This window comes from Somniosus microcephalus, chromosome 15 (genome assembly GCF_052327205.1).
Source record: "Somniosus microcephalus isolate GS21.2 chromosome 15, FLI_Smic_1.0, whole genome shotgun sequence".
Classification (NCBI taxonomy): domain Eukaryota; kingdom Metazoa; phylum Chordata; class Chondrichthyes; order Squaliformes; family Somniosidae; genus Somniosus; species Somniosus microcephalus.
The window spans coordinates 45273653-45285746 of record NC_141001.1 but is presented as its reverse complement, the minus strand read 5'-3'; the positions used below and the strand labels follow the sequence as shown (position 1 = coordinate 45285746).

The 12094-nt window shown below is 46.2% G+C and overlaps 1 protein-coding gene across 1 annotated transcript in view; it reads left to right on the top strand.

Moving 5' to 3' along the window:
* The window catches only part of LOC147106682 (sperm-specific sodium:proton exchanger-like), a 504645-nt gene that overhangs the window by 106282 nt on the left and 386269 nt on the right, over window positions 1-12094 (top strand). Inside the window, exons 8-9 of the mRNA XM_086008503.1 lie at window positions 3495-3638; window positions 6078-6249. Coding sequence (XP_085864629.1) covers window positions 3495-3638; window positions 6078-6249 — 316 coding nt within the window. The remainder of the gene's footprint in view (window positions 1-3494; window positions 3639-6077; window positions 6250-12094) is intronic.

Sequence of the window (12094 nt, the reverse complement as noted above, 5' to 3'; positions counted from 1 at the left end):
TGTATTTTTACAGTTTATCTTCATAATTTTCACATTCTTGCAGATAAACAGATTTTTTGATTGCAAGGAACAGCTTATATAATACAATATTGTATTCTTTGCATTGGAAAAGTAACACACTTTGGATGTCTTAATTCTTCACTGGCATAATTTATTTATTGTTGGGAGAATGTTAAGTTTTGTAATGTGGCCACTTTGCTGGATAATGCTTTGTGAATTCTTTTCCTCTAAAAGTATCTCATATGTGCTCAAAATTTGCTACCTGAACAGTGGATCGTATTGTTGGGACAGGGAAGAAGGAAGATTTATCGAACTGATACTGTATCTGATCTAGTAGTACTTATTGTTGACACAGTAAAAAAAAAGTAGAAACCTGTTCAATTCAGCAGGAAGTGGTATTCACTTTAATGAAGACAAAAATTTACTGTAAAAAAATGATTATATTAAAAAGACAAGCATTTAAAAAATTCATTCTCAGAATAAGGGCGTTGCTGGCAAGGCTGGCATTTATTGCCCATCCCTAGTTGTCCTTGAGATGATGGTGGTGGTGGTCTTCTTCTTGAACCGCTGCAGTCATGTGGTGAAGGTACTCCCACAATGCTGCTAGGTAGGGAGTGTGACTTGGAGGGGGACTTGGATGTAATGGCATGCCCATGCACCTTCTGCCCATGTCCTTCTAGGTGATGGAGACGCAAATTTGGGAGGTGCTGCCGAAGAAGCCTTGGCAACTTGCTGCATTATATCCTGTAGATAGTACACACAGCAACCATGGTACGCTGGTGGTGGAGGGAGTGGATATTTAAGCTGGTGGGTGGGGTACCAATCAAGCAGACTGCTTTGTGCTGGATGGTGTCGAGCTTCTTGACAGCTTCTTGCAGCTGCACCCATCCAGGAAAATGGAGAATATTCAATCACACTTCTGAATTGTGCCTTGTAGGTAGTGGAGAGGCTTTTGGGAGTGAGGAAATGAGCCACTTGCTACAGAATACACAGCCTATGACCTGCTCTAGTAGCCATGGCATTTGTGTGGCTGGTCCAGTTGAGTTTCTGGTTAATGGTGACCCCCAGGATATTGATGGTGGGGGATTTGGTGATGGTAATGTCATTGTATGTTAAGATTAGGCTCTCTCTTACTGGAGATTGTCCTTACCTGGGATTTGTCTGGTTTATGTAGTTTTTGATGAAGGTTTGGTGCCTGCCAGTTTGTCAATCTTTTAGTGTCCCAATGGTTTTTCTCATCTTTATTTAATATGTGGATATTTTGAAATGTGTAATAGTATTTTGATGTATTATAATTAGCATTTTTTTGTTGCTTCATGACTTTGGCAAGGAACACTACAAGGTAATATTATCACAAGTTATCTGGGGAAGGGGTTAATGATAGCTGGTTCAACTTTTAATAGTACTGTAAGTAAGCTTCAAGATCTTTCTTTGTTCTATATATATTTGAATCTAAGAATCTGGGTTCAAAACTCTAAATAGCACCATTCTGTTTTGCATTGGTTCAGTATTACTACCATAACCACTCCATATGACTCCTTTGACAACTGAAGTATGTCCCTTTTAGATTGCAAAACTCATTCAGAGGTTGAAGGTTCCATCCCTTAAATTTAGAGGCTGGAATTTTGCGGGGGATCAGCGGGCATGATCGGTAGCGGATTGTGTGGGAAAGTGTTTTATTTTTCACAGCGGGTCGTGAACCTGCCAGCACGCGCCTTTCCCAATGTTGGATCTGTCAGCGCTGAGCAGATCCGACACGCAGCAGCAGGGAACCCAATTCAGGTAATTAGTGGCTTGTTTAGAGCCACTTATGAATGATTTTCAGCTTACCTTTTGCATTTGACAGCTCGCCCACGGGAACCATGCTGGTTGTGGACCACGTCTGTCAACCTGAGGCGGGAGTTCAGTGGCCATAGATTCAGCGAGTTGACCGCTCCCACCTTACAGAGATATCTTCCCTCAGCCACAAGCTGTTCCTCACTGCATTTCCACAACAGATTCATCATGCTGCAAGTCTTTACATAAGTCTCCATCCAGTCTGACCTCATTACCTTACTCACCATTGACAGATCGCTTCTGTCATCTCTAGTTCACCTGCCATCTATTCCATCAGCATGGGTGCCCTTTATACTTTCTCACCTTGGTCCTCAGAATCCCACCACGATCAGCCCCAACACCAGCAGCACCAGGCACACCAGCAACACCAACCTTCTCCACAATCAACTAATGCTGCACAGGATAGAGGGCATCCGCACCCGAGCACATTGCTGCCTGGGACGCCAGGGATGGCCCCACCATGGCCAGATTTACTTCACTTGACGCTGTACACATGATGCGCCAGGTTGGCACCAACCCACACCAACACCATAAACCATCCATACAATGCCCAAGCCATTCCTTTCACACTCATCACCATTGCGGGAGGTACCGTTATGTCTCACCATTCATTGTAACTCAATAAACCACTTCGAAAGGTGCATACAAATCTGTCCAAGAATGTAAAGTGTTGAAAATAAAGGTTTCAATGTTTGACATCACATTAACAGAAACTTTACATGAACAATGCATAAAAGACCCAACTGGCTACCCCTGTGTGTTGTTGGTTGGTATGATTGCACTAGGATGAGGGTGAGTGTGAGGGGTGGCTAATGAGATGGGGCTGTAATAATATAGATAGAGAGGGATGGATGGGGGTCCAATGTAAATTGGTGTGAGTAATGATGTGCAGGGGTAGGGTAGGGAAGGCAGAGTGATGGGGTTGTGATGAGAGGCACAGCGGGATGCGGTTGAGTGTGGCTTTGTACTGACGTTTCGTGATCCACTGAGATTATTGAAATGTTTGCGGCACTGCAGCCTGGTCCTCCTGACCACATCCCTCTTGTGCCCTCCTCTGCAATCTGCAACCAGGCTGTGTTGATCTCCTGGGGGAGGTGTCTTCTGCCCATGGGAAGGGAAGAGGACCTCCCTGCGTGCTGTAACTCCATAAGCATATGGAGGGAGTCATGGGAGAGCCTGGGTGCAGCCCTGTGCCTTTGTGCAGACATTGTTTATATTTGCAGTACCTCAGTGCTGTAGAACACTGACAGCACAAATGCCAAAATAAAGTTGGCCATGGTCCCTTTAAGAAAACCGGCTGATGACGCTTCATGAAATGACGTCACCAGACCCACTTCCTCTAATTGTCCGGGAAACGTGCTGAGCGGGCTTAACAAGCCCAATCAAAGGAAATTCATTTCACAGAGCAGGATGGAGCCAGCAGCGGGGTCGGGGCCCGCCTAGGACCAGCCGAGGTAAGCAAAATCGCAGCCAGAGTTGTTACAGCCCTCATTTATAATTGATGTTCTGTTCTGCTTTAACCATAGAAGATGTAATAAGAGCGTTCCTAAAACAACAGCAACTCACTTAGACAGCACTTCTAGGTAACATCATGCAGTGATTTGATTATTGTTTGCATCAGCACTGAGGTTCTAATGTGAAATATCTGATTTTTGTAGCTTTTGGGAAATGCTAACATATCTGGGTAATACTCTTATCTTCATGATCGTCGGAGTTGTGATATCACAGAGGTCATTGGAACATATGTCGATCAGTGATGGATTTTTCATCATCGTGCTTTACTTTGGACTAAATACTATACGGTAAGCTTTTCTTTTAATATTATCGCTAACTTGTGCTATTAAATGGCTAATGGATATAACTTTATGTGAATTAAAGGGTGAGGCACTATGAATGGGTGAACGCTTAGATGTGTCACAGGTAATCTAAAAAAAAACTTTCCACTTATTTCCACTCCTTTCATGGAGTGTTGTATTTCCTACATTTCCTCATTCATACAGTAAAATCGATGCACTGGCTGACATTGGAGCACATTAATTTGAGCCTTTGATTTCCGTGTTATTTGTTTTCTTCCAGACATATCGCAAGCAATTCTTCATTCTCAGACATATTCCACACACCACTGGGGTGGGTTGGCATAAGCATTGGCGAAAATCACAAAAGGGGGGCACGGTGGCATAGTGGTTAGCACTGTTGCCTCACAGCGCCAGGGACCCGGGTTCAAATCCGGCCTCGGGCGACTGTCTGTGTGGAGTTTGCACATTCTCCCTGTGTCTGCGTGGGTTTCCTCCGGGTGCTCCGGTTTCCTCCCACAGTCCAAAGATGTGCGGGTTAGGTTGATTTGGCTATGATAAATTGACCCTTAGTGTTAGGGGATTAAATACGTGGGGTTACGGGGGTAGGGTGGGATATGTGTCGGTGCAGGCTCGATGGGCCGAAATGGCCTCTATCTGCACTGTGGGGGATTCTGTGATTCTGTGATTCTGTGATAACCTCCCTTTAAGATGTTTTGATGTCCGGGATGTGACCAATGTGATTTATCCACTCTTATACTGTGCATAGACAGAGCCATATATACGAAACAAACAAAATGGTCACTGCTCTCACTGCTGTAGATTGTGCTTTGTTTTTTCCCTCCAAATCTTGTAATGGTCATTGCCCCAGCACCATTTGGTGTCCCCTGAGACTTAGACCTGGCGTTGATTGGGGTTGATAGTGTCAGCCTTGAAGATGAGGTAAGCCATGTAGTCACCTTGATCTAGTGTTATCTACAGAGCACCAAGGGGTAGGCTGTGGAACGTTGTGGGTTGAAGCCACACTCCAGGACTTGAGCATATAATCTAGGTTGTCACTTCAGTGTAGTTCTGAGAGAATACTGCATTGCCGGAAATGTCATCCTTATGATGAGATGTTAAGCCAAGGCCCATCTCTGCTTGGTCCGGTGGATGTTGAAGAACCCATGGAACTCTTGGAACAAGTGAAGGGAATTCTTGTGGTGTCTTGGCTAACATGCCTCACTCAACCAATACCATTGAAAACAGAATAACTGGTTATTTATTTCATTGCTGTTTGTTGGATCTTGCTGGGTGCAAAATGGTTGCTGTGTTTGCCTGCATAACAACAATTACTGTACTTCTAAGTAATTCATTGTATGTGAAGTGCTTTGAGATGTTTATAAGAGACATGATAAGGTGCTATATAAGTGTAAGTCTTTCTAACATCTCATTGATGCTGACCTGGATAAGCTTATTTCACCACTCTGCCAAATATTCTTGGTTAGCACTGGGACAACCAGGTGTTGAACTGGTGCCAAGGCCTGAAGAAGCACAGAAAGAAGAGTACTCCTCAGTTGCCATGGTATTTGCGGTGGCTATGAAAACAAGTCTCCTAAATGTCATTAGATTGTGTCCGTGAGTCACTGCCACTTTGCCATCTGGCAAGGGAGCACCAACCCTGCCTAGGGATGTTGGTTCACCTATGCACCTTATAGTTTGTGCCACAGCCACTCAGGTTCTGTATGCAGAGCGTTTCCTATGCCTTCTTCATTTTTGAGCGTCTTCGCCTGCAGATGCGACTGAAATATAGGGGTAATTTCAACCTAACTTGCCAGGCGGAAAGCTCATGGGATAGGATGGAATGCTGGCTTTACATCCCGCCCAATATTACTCTCCATTAATTTCAATGGAGATTAAAATCAGGCGGAGTGTAAAACCAGCGTTGCACCCGGTCCCATCAATTTCCCAATGGGCTGGTTAAGTTAAAATTGCCCCCCTAATGCAGCCAAAAATGGCTTCTGCACCCATCCTGCATGGCTGAGTGGTACTCTGTACAGTTCACTTCTGACAATGCTGTGTTGATACATCCAAATGTTTCCCTTTCTTTCCATGAATAACTCACATTCTGAATCGGAGTTCAGGGTATAATTTTCTTTTATATCCTCACTGAGGAAAACTGTACGAGTTTGCTAGTGTTGGGCTTTCACAAAGTTTTTACAGTCATTAATAAATCTATAACAAAGATTTTTGTTTACCTTTTTTCTTATTTCTTTTACACCTATATTAGTCTGAATAAAAATTAGAGTAGTGTTAATGTAATGGAAGAAAACTTACTGTTTTTGCTTACTACTTTAATTACATTAACTTTTTCATTACCATTAATGGGCAGAGTAAAACGTCTTTGTTGCTAAGCTAAATCCCGACTGTGTGATGAGTATTGAATACTTGTACTATGCTCTTTTGTAGGCTGGTGCTTATTGTAGGCTTGTCACCACTGCTATCACGCTTGGGCTATGGTTTCAATTGGCGCTGGGCAGCTGTTTGCATCTGGAGTGGCACAAAAGGAGCTTTCACTCTGAGTCTGGCTGTTATGGCGTATCAGTTAGAAGGACTTGATGAAGTGAATATCAGAAACAAGGTAAGGCATGCAGAAATCACAACAATGTGATTCGCTGTACAGATTAAACGCTATTCAGCTGAAAGAAATTGCCATTCTGGAATTCAGTGTCTATTTTAAACAGAATCCAGCTGCAGTTTGGGAGCGCTAATGAACTTGATTGGTGCAGTGATGTAATATGGAGCAGTAATAAGGCACAGTAGGATGAATAAGTTTCCAACAAGACTATTGATTTAGAGACAGCCAATGCAATGATTACTTCCATTTGTATCGCACCTTTAGTGTCATAAAATATCTCAAGATGCTTGCTGTAGGACAAATGGGCCTAACAGTAGGGGAGTTAGGAGAAAGTTGTTTGAAGGTACAACCAAAAAGCTTGGTTTTGAGGACATTATTAAAGGCTGGAAGGTTTTGTGGCAATGTGAAGAAGCTTAGGGAAAGGAGTTGCAGAACGTGGGGCCAAGATGACTAGAAGCTCTAATACTAGTGAAGGAATACCAGGAAGGCAGGATGCACAGAAGACCAGAGTAAGAGGATGGCCGGGTGTGGGCAGGGATTCAGTGTTAGAGAAGTAGAGTGGGGTGAGGCCATGGAGGGATTTATAAATAAAGTTGAGGATTTAGTGTGTTGGAATACAGGGAGCCAGCGGACGTCAGTTAGAACAGGGTTGATGTGAGTGAGGCTTAGTGCGGGACAGGACGTGGGCAGTGGAGTTTTGGACAAGTTGGAATTTGTATATGGTGAAGAGGATGTTCAAGAAGAAACATACGCAAATGTAATATACAGTCTACTTTTAATTCAAAGACGCTTAATTCAAATTACTGGAAAGTTCCATTTTGGCACAAAGCACAACTGAAGTATCAGGAGTAGACTAAAGAAGAACAAGTAAGCCTAGAAATTACTGGTTTTGCACCATTGAAGAGTTAACTGAAAGATACTTAATCTTGTTGAGCATTATTAAGCATACTTACCATTTTACTCTTTTACTAACCTACAATAAAACTTGTGCTAAAATGCCTATTCAATGGACCATCCTGTACAGCAGCAGACTCAACAATCGTAGCCAGCATCTGTTAACAGCACTACGCAGCCATTTTAACAATTCTAATCGGGCTGGGGTGATCAGGGCAGCTGTTTATCTAGCAGTCCGTGTCCATATGCAGCAAGACCTGGACAACATTCAGACTTGGGCTGACAAGTGACAAGTAACATTCGCACCACACAAGTGCCAGGCAATGACCATCTTCAACAAGCGAGACTCTAACCATCTCCCCTTGACATTCAATGGCATTACCATCGCTGAATCCCCCACTATCAACATCCTGGGGGGTTACCATTGATCAGAAACTGAACTGGACCAGCCATATAAATACTGTGGCTACAAGAGCAGGCCAGAGGCTGGGAATTCTGCGGCGAGTGTCTCACCTCCTGACTCCCGAAAGCCTTTCCACCATCTACAAGGCACAAGTCAGGAGTGTGATGGAATACTCTCCACTTGCCTGGATGAGTGCAGCTCCAACAACACTTAAGAAGCTCGACACCATTCAGGATAAAGCAGCCCACTTGATTGGCACTCCATCCACCTTCAACATTCACTCCCTCCACCACCGGCGCAGTGTGGCTGCAGTGTGTACCATCTACAAGATGCACTGCAGCAACTCGCCAAAGCTCCTTCAACAGCACCTTCCAAACCCGCGACCTCTACCACTTAGAAGGACAAGGGCAGCAGACGCATGGGAACATCACCACCTACAAGTTCCCCTCCAAGCCACACACCATCCTGACTTGGACCTGTATCGCCGTTCCTTCACTGTCGCTGGGCCAAAATCCTGGAACTCCCTTCCTAACAGCATTGTGGGTGTACCTACACCATATGGACTGCAGTGGGTCAAGAAGGCGGCTCACCACCATCTTCTCAAGGGCAATTAGGGATGGGCACTAAATGCAGGCCTAGCCAGCCAGCGACGCCCACATCCTATCAATGAATTAAAAAAAAAATGTTTTCCACTACAATGGAGTAAAAGCAAATTTGATGATCAGACGCTGGAAATGCTATTAGAAGGAGTGAGGTACTGGAGTAATGCAGTATATGGGATGGAGGTATCACCCCAGAACTGCCTGCTTCAGCAGACATGAGAGAAAATATCAGAAAGGTCAACGCTGTCTGCCTAATCCTGGAATGTTATAAGGGAGAAGGGGTTTATTTTCATGTCAGTTGTCCTCTGCGTGCATCATTAAATGTAATGAATCCGAAAAAGGGGCAGAGACCTGTAATGTTGAGTCTCAGATCAATGTTCCCGTTAAACGGCTGCGTAGCCCGTGGAAATTTGAATGGGCCATACAGCCCATTAAAGGGGCCGCACACCCAAAAAAAAATCAGCGGGAACATTGATCTCAGTCCTATTTATATAACATGCACATTTCCGCTGGGCTTGGGTGCAGAAGCAGTAGCTCCCACCTGAAACATTCAAAGACGCATCTTTTTCTAGCTAGTATACAAACATACGAACAATGACGGACAGATGAAGACCCTCTGCTCCATTAAGCTTGTCCCACACAATTGCGATACCTTGTGTATATCACAATATGTACTCTCCACCCCACCCGAAATCATGTGATCTCCTGGGAGAGGCTAAAAACTAGATAAAAAAACTGAGGCCAATTGGGGGGGAAAAAATCTGCGAAATTGCTCTCTGACTATGCCAGTACAGTGTCATTTATAAATCATGTCCATATATAATTGGGGACCAGGGTAGCTAGGAGATTTTTTTTAAATTCGTTTATGGGATGTGGGCGTCACTGGCAAGGCCAGCATTTATTGCCCATCCCTAATTGCCCTCGAGAAGGTGGCGGTGAGCCGCCTTCTTGAACCACTACAGTCCGTGTGGTGAAGGTACTCCCATAGTGCTGTTAGGTGTGAGTTCCAGGATTTTGACCCAGTGACGATGAAGGATTGGCGATATACTTCTAAGTCAGGATGGTGTGTGACTTGGAGGTGGTGGTGTTCCCATGCACCTGCTGCCCTTGTCCTTCTAGGTGGGAGAGTTCATGGGTTTGGGACGTGCTGCCGAAGAAACCTTGGCAAGTTGCTGCAGTGCATCTTGTAGATGGTACACACTGCAGCCACGGTACACCGGTGGTGGAGGGAGTGAATGTTTAAGGTGGTGGATGGGGTGCCAATCAAGCGGGCTGCTTTGTCCTGGATGGTGTCGAGCTTCTCGAGTGTTGTTGGAGCTGCACTCATCTAGGCAAGTGGAGAGTTTTCCATCACACTCCTTACTTGTGCCGTGTAGATGATGGAAAGGCTTTGGGGAGTCAGGAAGTGAGACACTCGCCGCAAAATACCTAACCTCTGATATGCTATTGTAGCCGCAGTATTTATGTGGCTGGTCCAGTTACGATTCTGGTCAATGGTGACCCCCCAGGATGTTGATGGTGGGGGATTCGGCGATGGTAATGCCATTGAATGTCAAGGGGCGGTGGTTAGATTCTTGCTTGTTGGAGATAGTCATTGCCTGGCACATGTGTGGCGCGAATGTTACCTGCCACTTATCAGCCCAAGCCTGAACATCGTCCAGGTCTTGTTGCATGCGGGCATGGACTGCTTCATTATCTGAGGAGTTGTGAATGGCACTGAACACTGTGCAGTCATCAGCAAACATCCCCATTTCTGACCTTATGTTGGAGGGAAGGTCATTGATGAAGCAGCTGAAGATGGTTGGGCCTAGGACACTGTCCTGAGGAACTCCTGCAGCAATGTCCTGGGGCTGTGATGATTGACCTTCAACGACCACAACCATTTTCCTTTGTGCTAGGTATGACTCCAGCCAGTGGAGAGTTTTCCCTCCGATTCCCATTGACTTCAGTTTTACTAGGGCTCCTTGATGCCACACTCGGTCAATTGCTGCCTTGATGTCAAGGGCAGTCACTCTCACCTCACCTCTGGAATTCAGCTCCTTTGTCCATGTTTGGACCAAGGTTGTAATGAGGTCGGGAGCCGAGTGGCCTTGGTGGAACCTAAACTGGGCATCAGCGAGCAGGTTATTGGTGAGTAAGTGCCGCTTGATAGCACTGTCGATGACACCTTTCATCACTTTGTTGATGATTGAAAGTAGACTGATGGGGCGTTAATTGGCCGGATTGGATTTGTCCTGCTTTTTGTGGACAGGACATACCTGGGCAGTTTTCCACATTACATAGAAACAAAGAAACATAGAAGATAGGAGCAGGAGTAGGCCATTCGGCCCCTCGAGCCTGCTCCGCCATTCAATGTGATCATTGTCGGATAGATGCCAGTGTTGTAGCTGTATTGGAACATCTTGGCTAGCGGCGCGGCTAGTTCTGGAGCACAAGTCATCAGCACGATAACCGGGATGTTGTCAGGGCCCATAGCCTTTGCTGTATCCAGTGCGCTGAGCCGTTTCTTGATATCACGTGGAGTGAATCGAATTGGCTGAAGACTGACGTCTGTGACGGTTGCAAAATCTTCAGCCTTGTCTTTTGCACTCACGTGCAGGGCTCCACCATGATTGAGGATGCGAATATTCATGGAGCCTCCTCCTCCTCTTGGGCCATTGTCGGGAGCGGTGAGAGCGGAGTTTCAGTGAGTTTAAACTCACTTTCGCGGGCTTTTTTTCACAGGCCATTGTCGGGAGCGGTGAGCGGAGTTTCAGTGAGTTTAAACTCACTTTCGCGGGCTTTTTTTCACAGGCCATTGTCGGGAGCGGTGAGAGCGGAGTTTCAGTGAGTATTTAAACTCACTTTCGCAGGCTTTTTTACAGCGGCTTACCAATCTCACAGACCGGCAGCAGCGTTCCAGAGCCACGTCACGATTCAAAATGTGACGCGGGCAGGAGGAAGCAGCTGATTGGGTGAGTACAACCAGGTGAGTATTTATACTACTCTATAGTTTGACAGTTAAGGTTCATAGGGCTAGATTTTCAGTATAGACAGTTTTGGGGCGCTAACCTTAGCGCCCGCCCGAAGTTAGCGCCCGCCCCAAAGTAGCGCCCCGTTGCCGGAAATTCAGTGGCTTCGCCCTAAGAGATTGGTGGAGCGCTAAAAGAGGCGTTCCACTCCTATCTTTAGGCGCTAAGCCGGCGGTCCAGAGGGATAGCGCCCAGGCGGGGCGCAGCGCGGGTGCGGTCATTTTTGGACTGACAGCAGACCCCGTGGCGCCGACCAGCTCTTAAAGGGGGAAGGGACGAATTGGTCTGCCACGCCCTGCACACTGCAGCCTTGCAAAGAGGCCTCAACACTGCTGCTCAGCCCCAGGGAGTCATGGCAACGCCAGAGAAGGCCCGTCAGCGTGCCCTGCGCTTCTCAGAGGGTGATCTGGACATAATGGTCACAGCTCTGGAGGTGAGGCGCAAGATCTTGTTCCCAGAGAGTGGGAGGAATCCAACCCACCACGACTACACCAAAGCCTGGAAGCAGATCGCCCAGAGGGTGACGTTCACCGGCGATGCCCCCAGGACCCACAAACAATGTTGTAAAAAATACAACAATCTGACCAGGATTGTGAAGGTGAGTAGCCTTTCCAGTCTCCTCCTCATTCTTGCATGTACACCTGACATGATGGGCAAAGGGAGCTGAAAGTCCTATTGGCCAGCCCTCAGCCAGCAGCATTGGGACAGTCATGAGCATCACATGGCCATTCGGCACTCTACACTTTGTCCAAGCTGTTCCACCATGGGAGGCAGTGCACACTACATCAGGGCTTCACTCTGTCCACGCTATTCCACCATGGGAGGCAGTGCACACTACATCAGGGCTTCACTCTGTCCACGCTATTCCACCATGGGAGGCAGTGCACACTACATCAGGGCTTCACTCTGTCCACGCTATTCCACCATGGGAGGCAGTG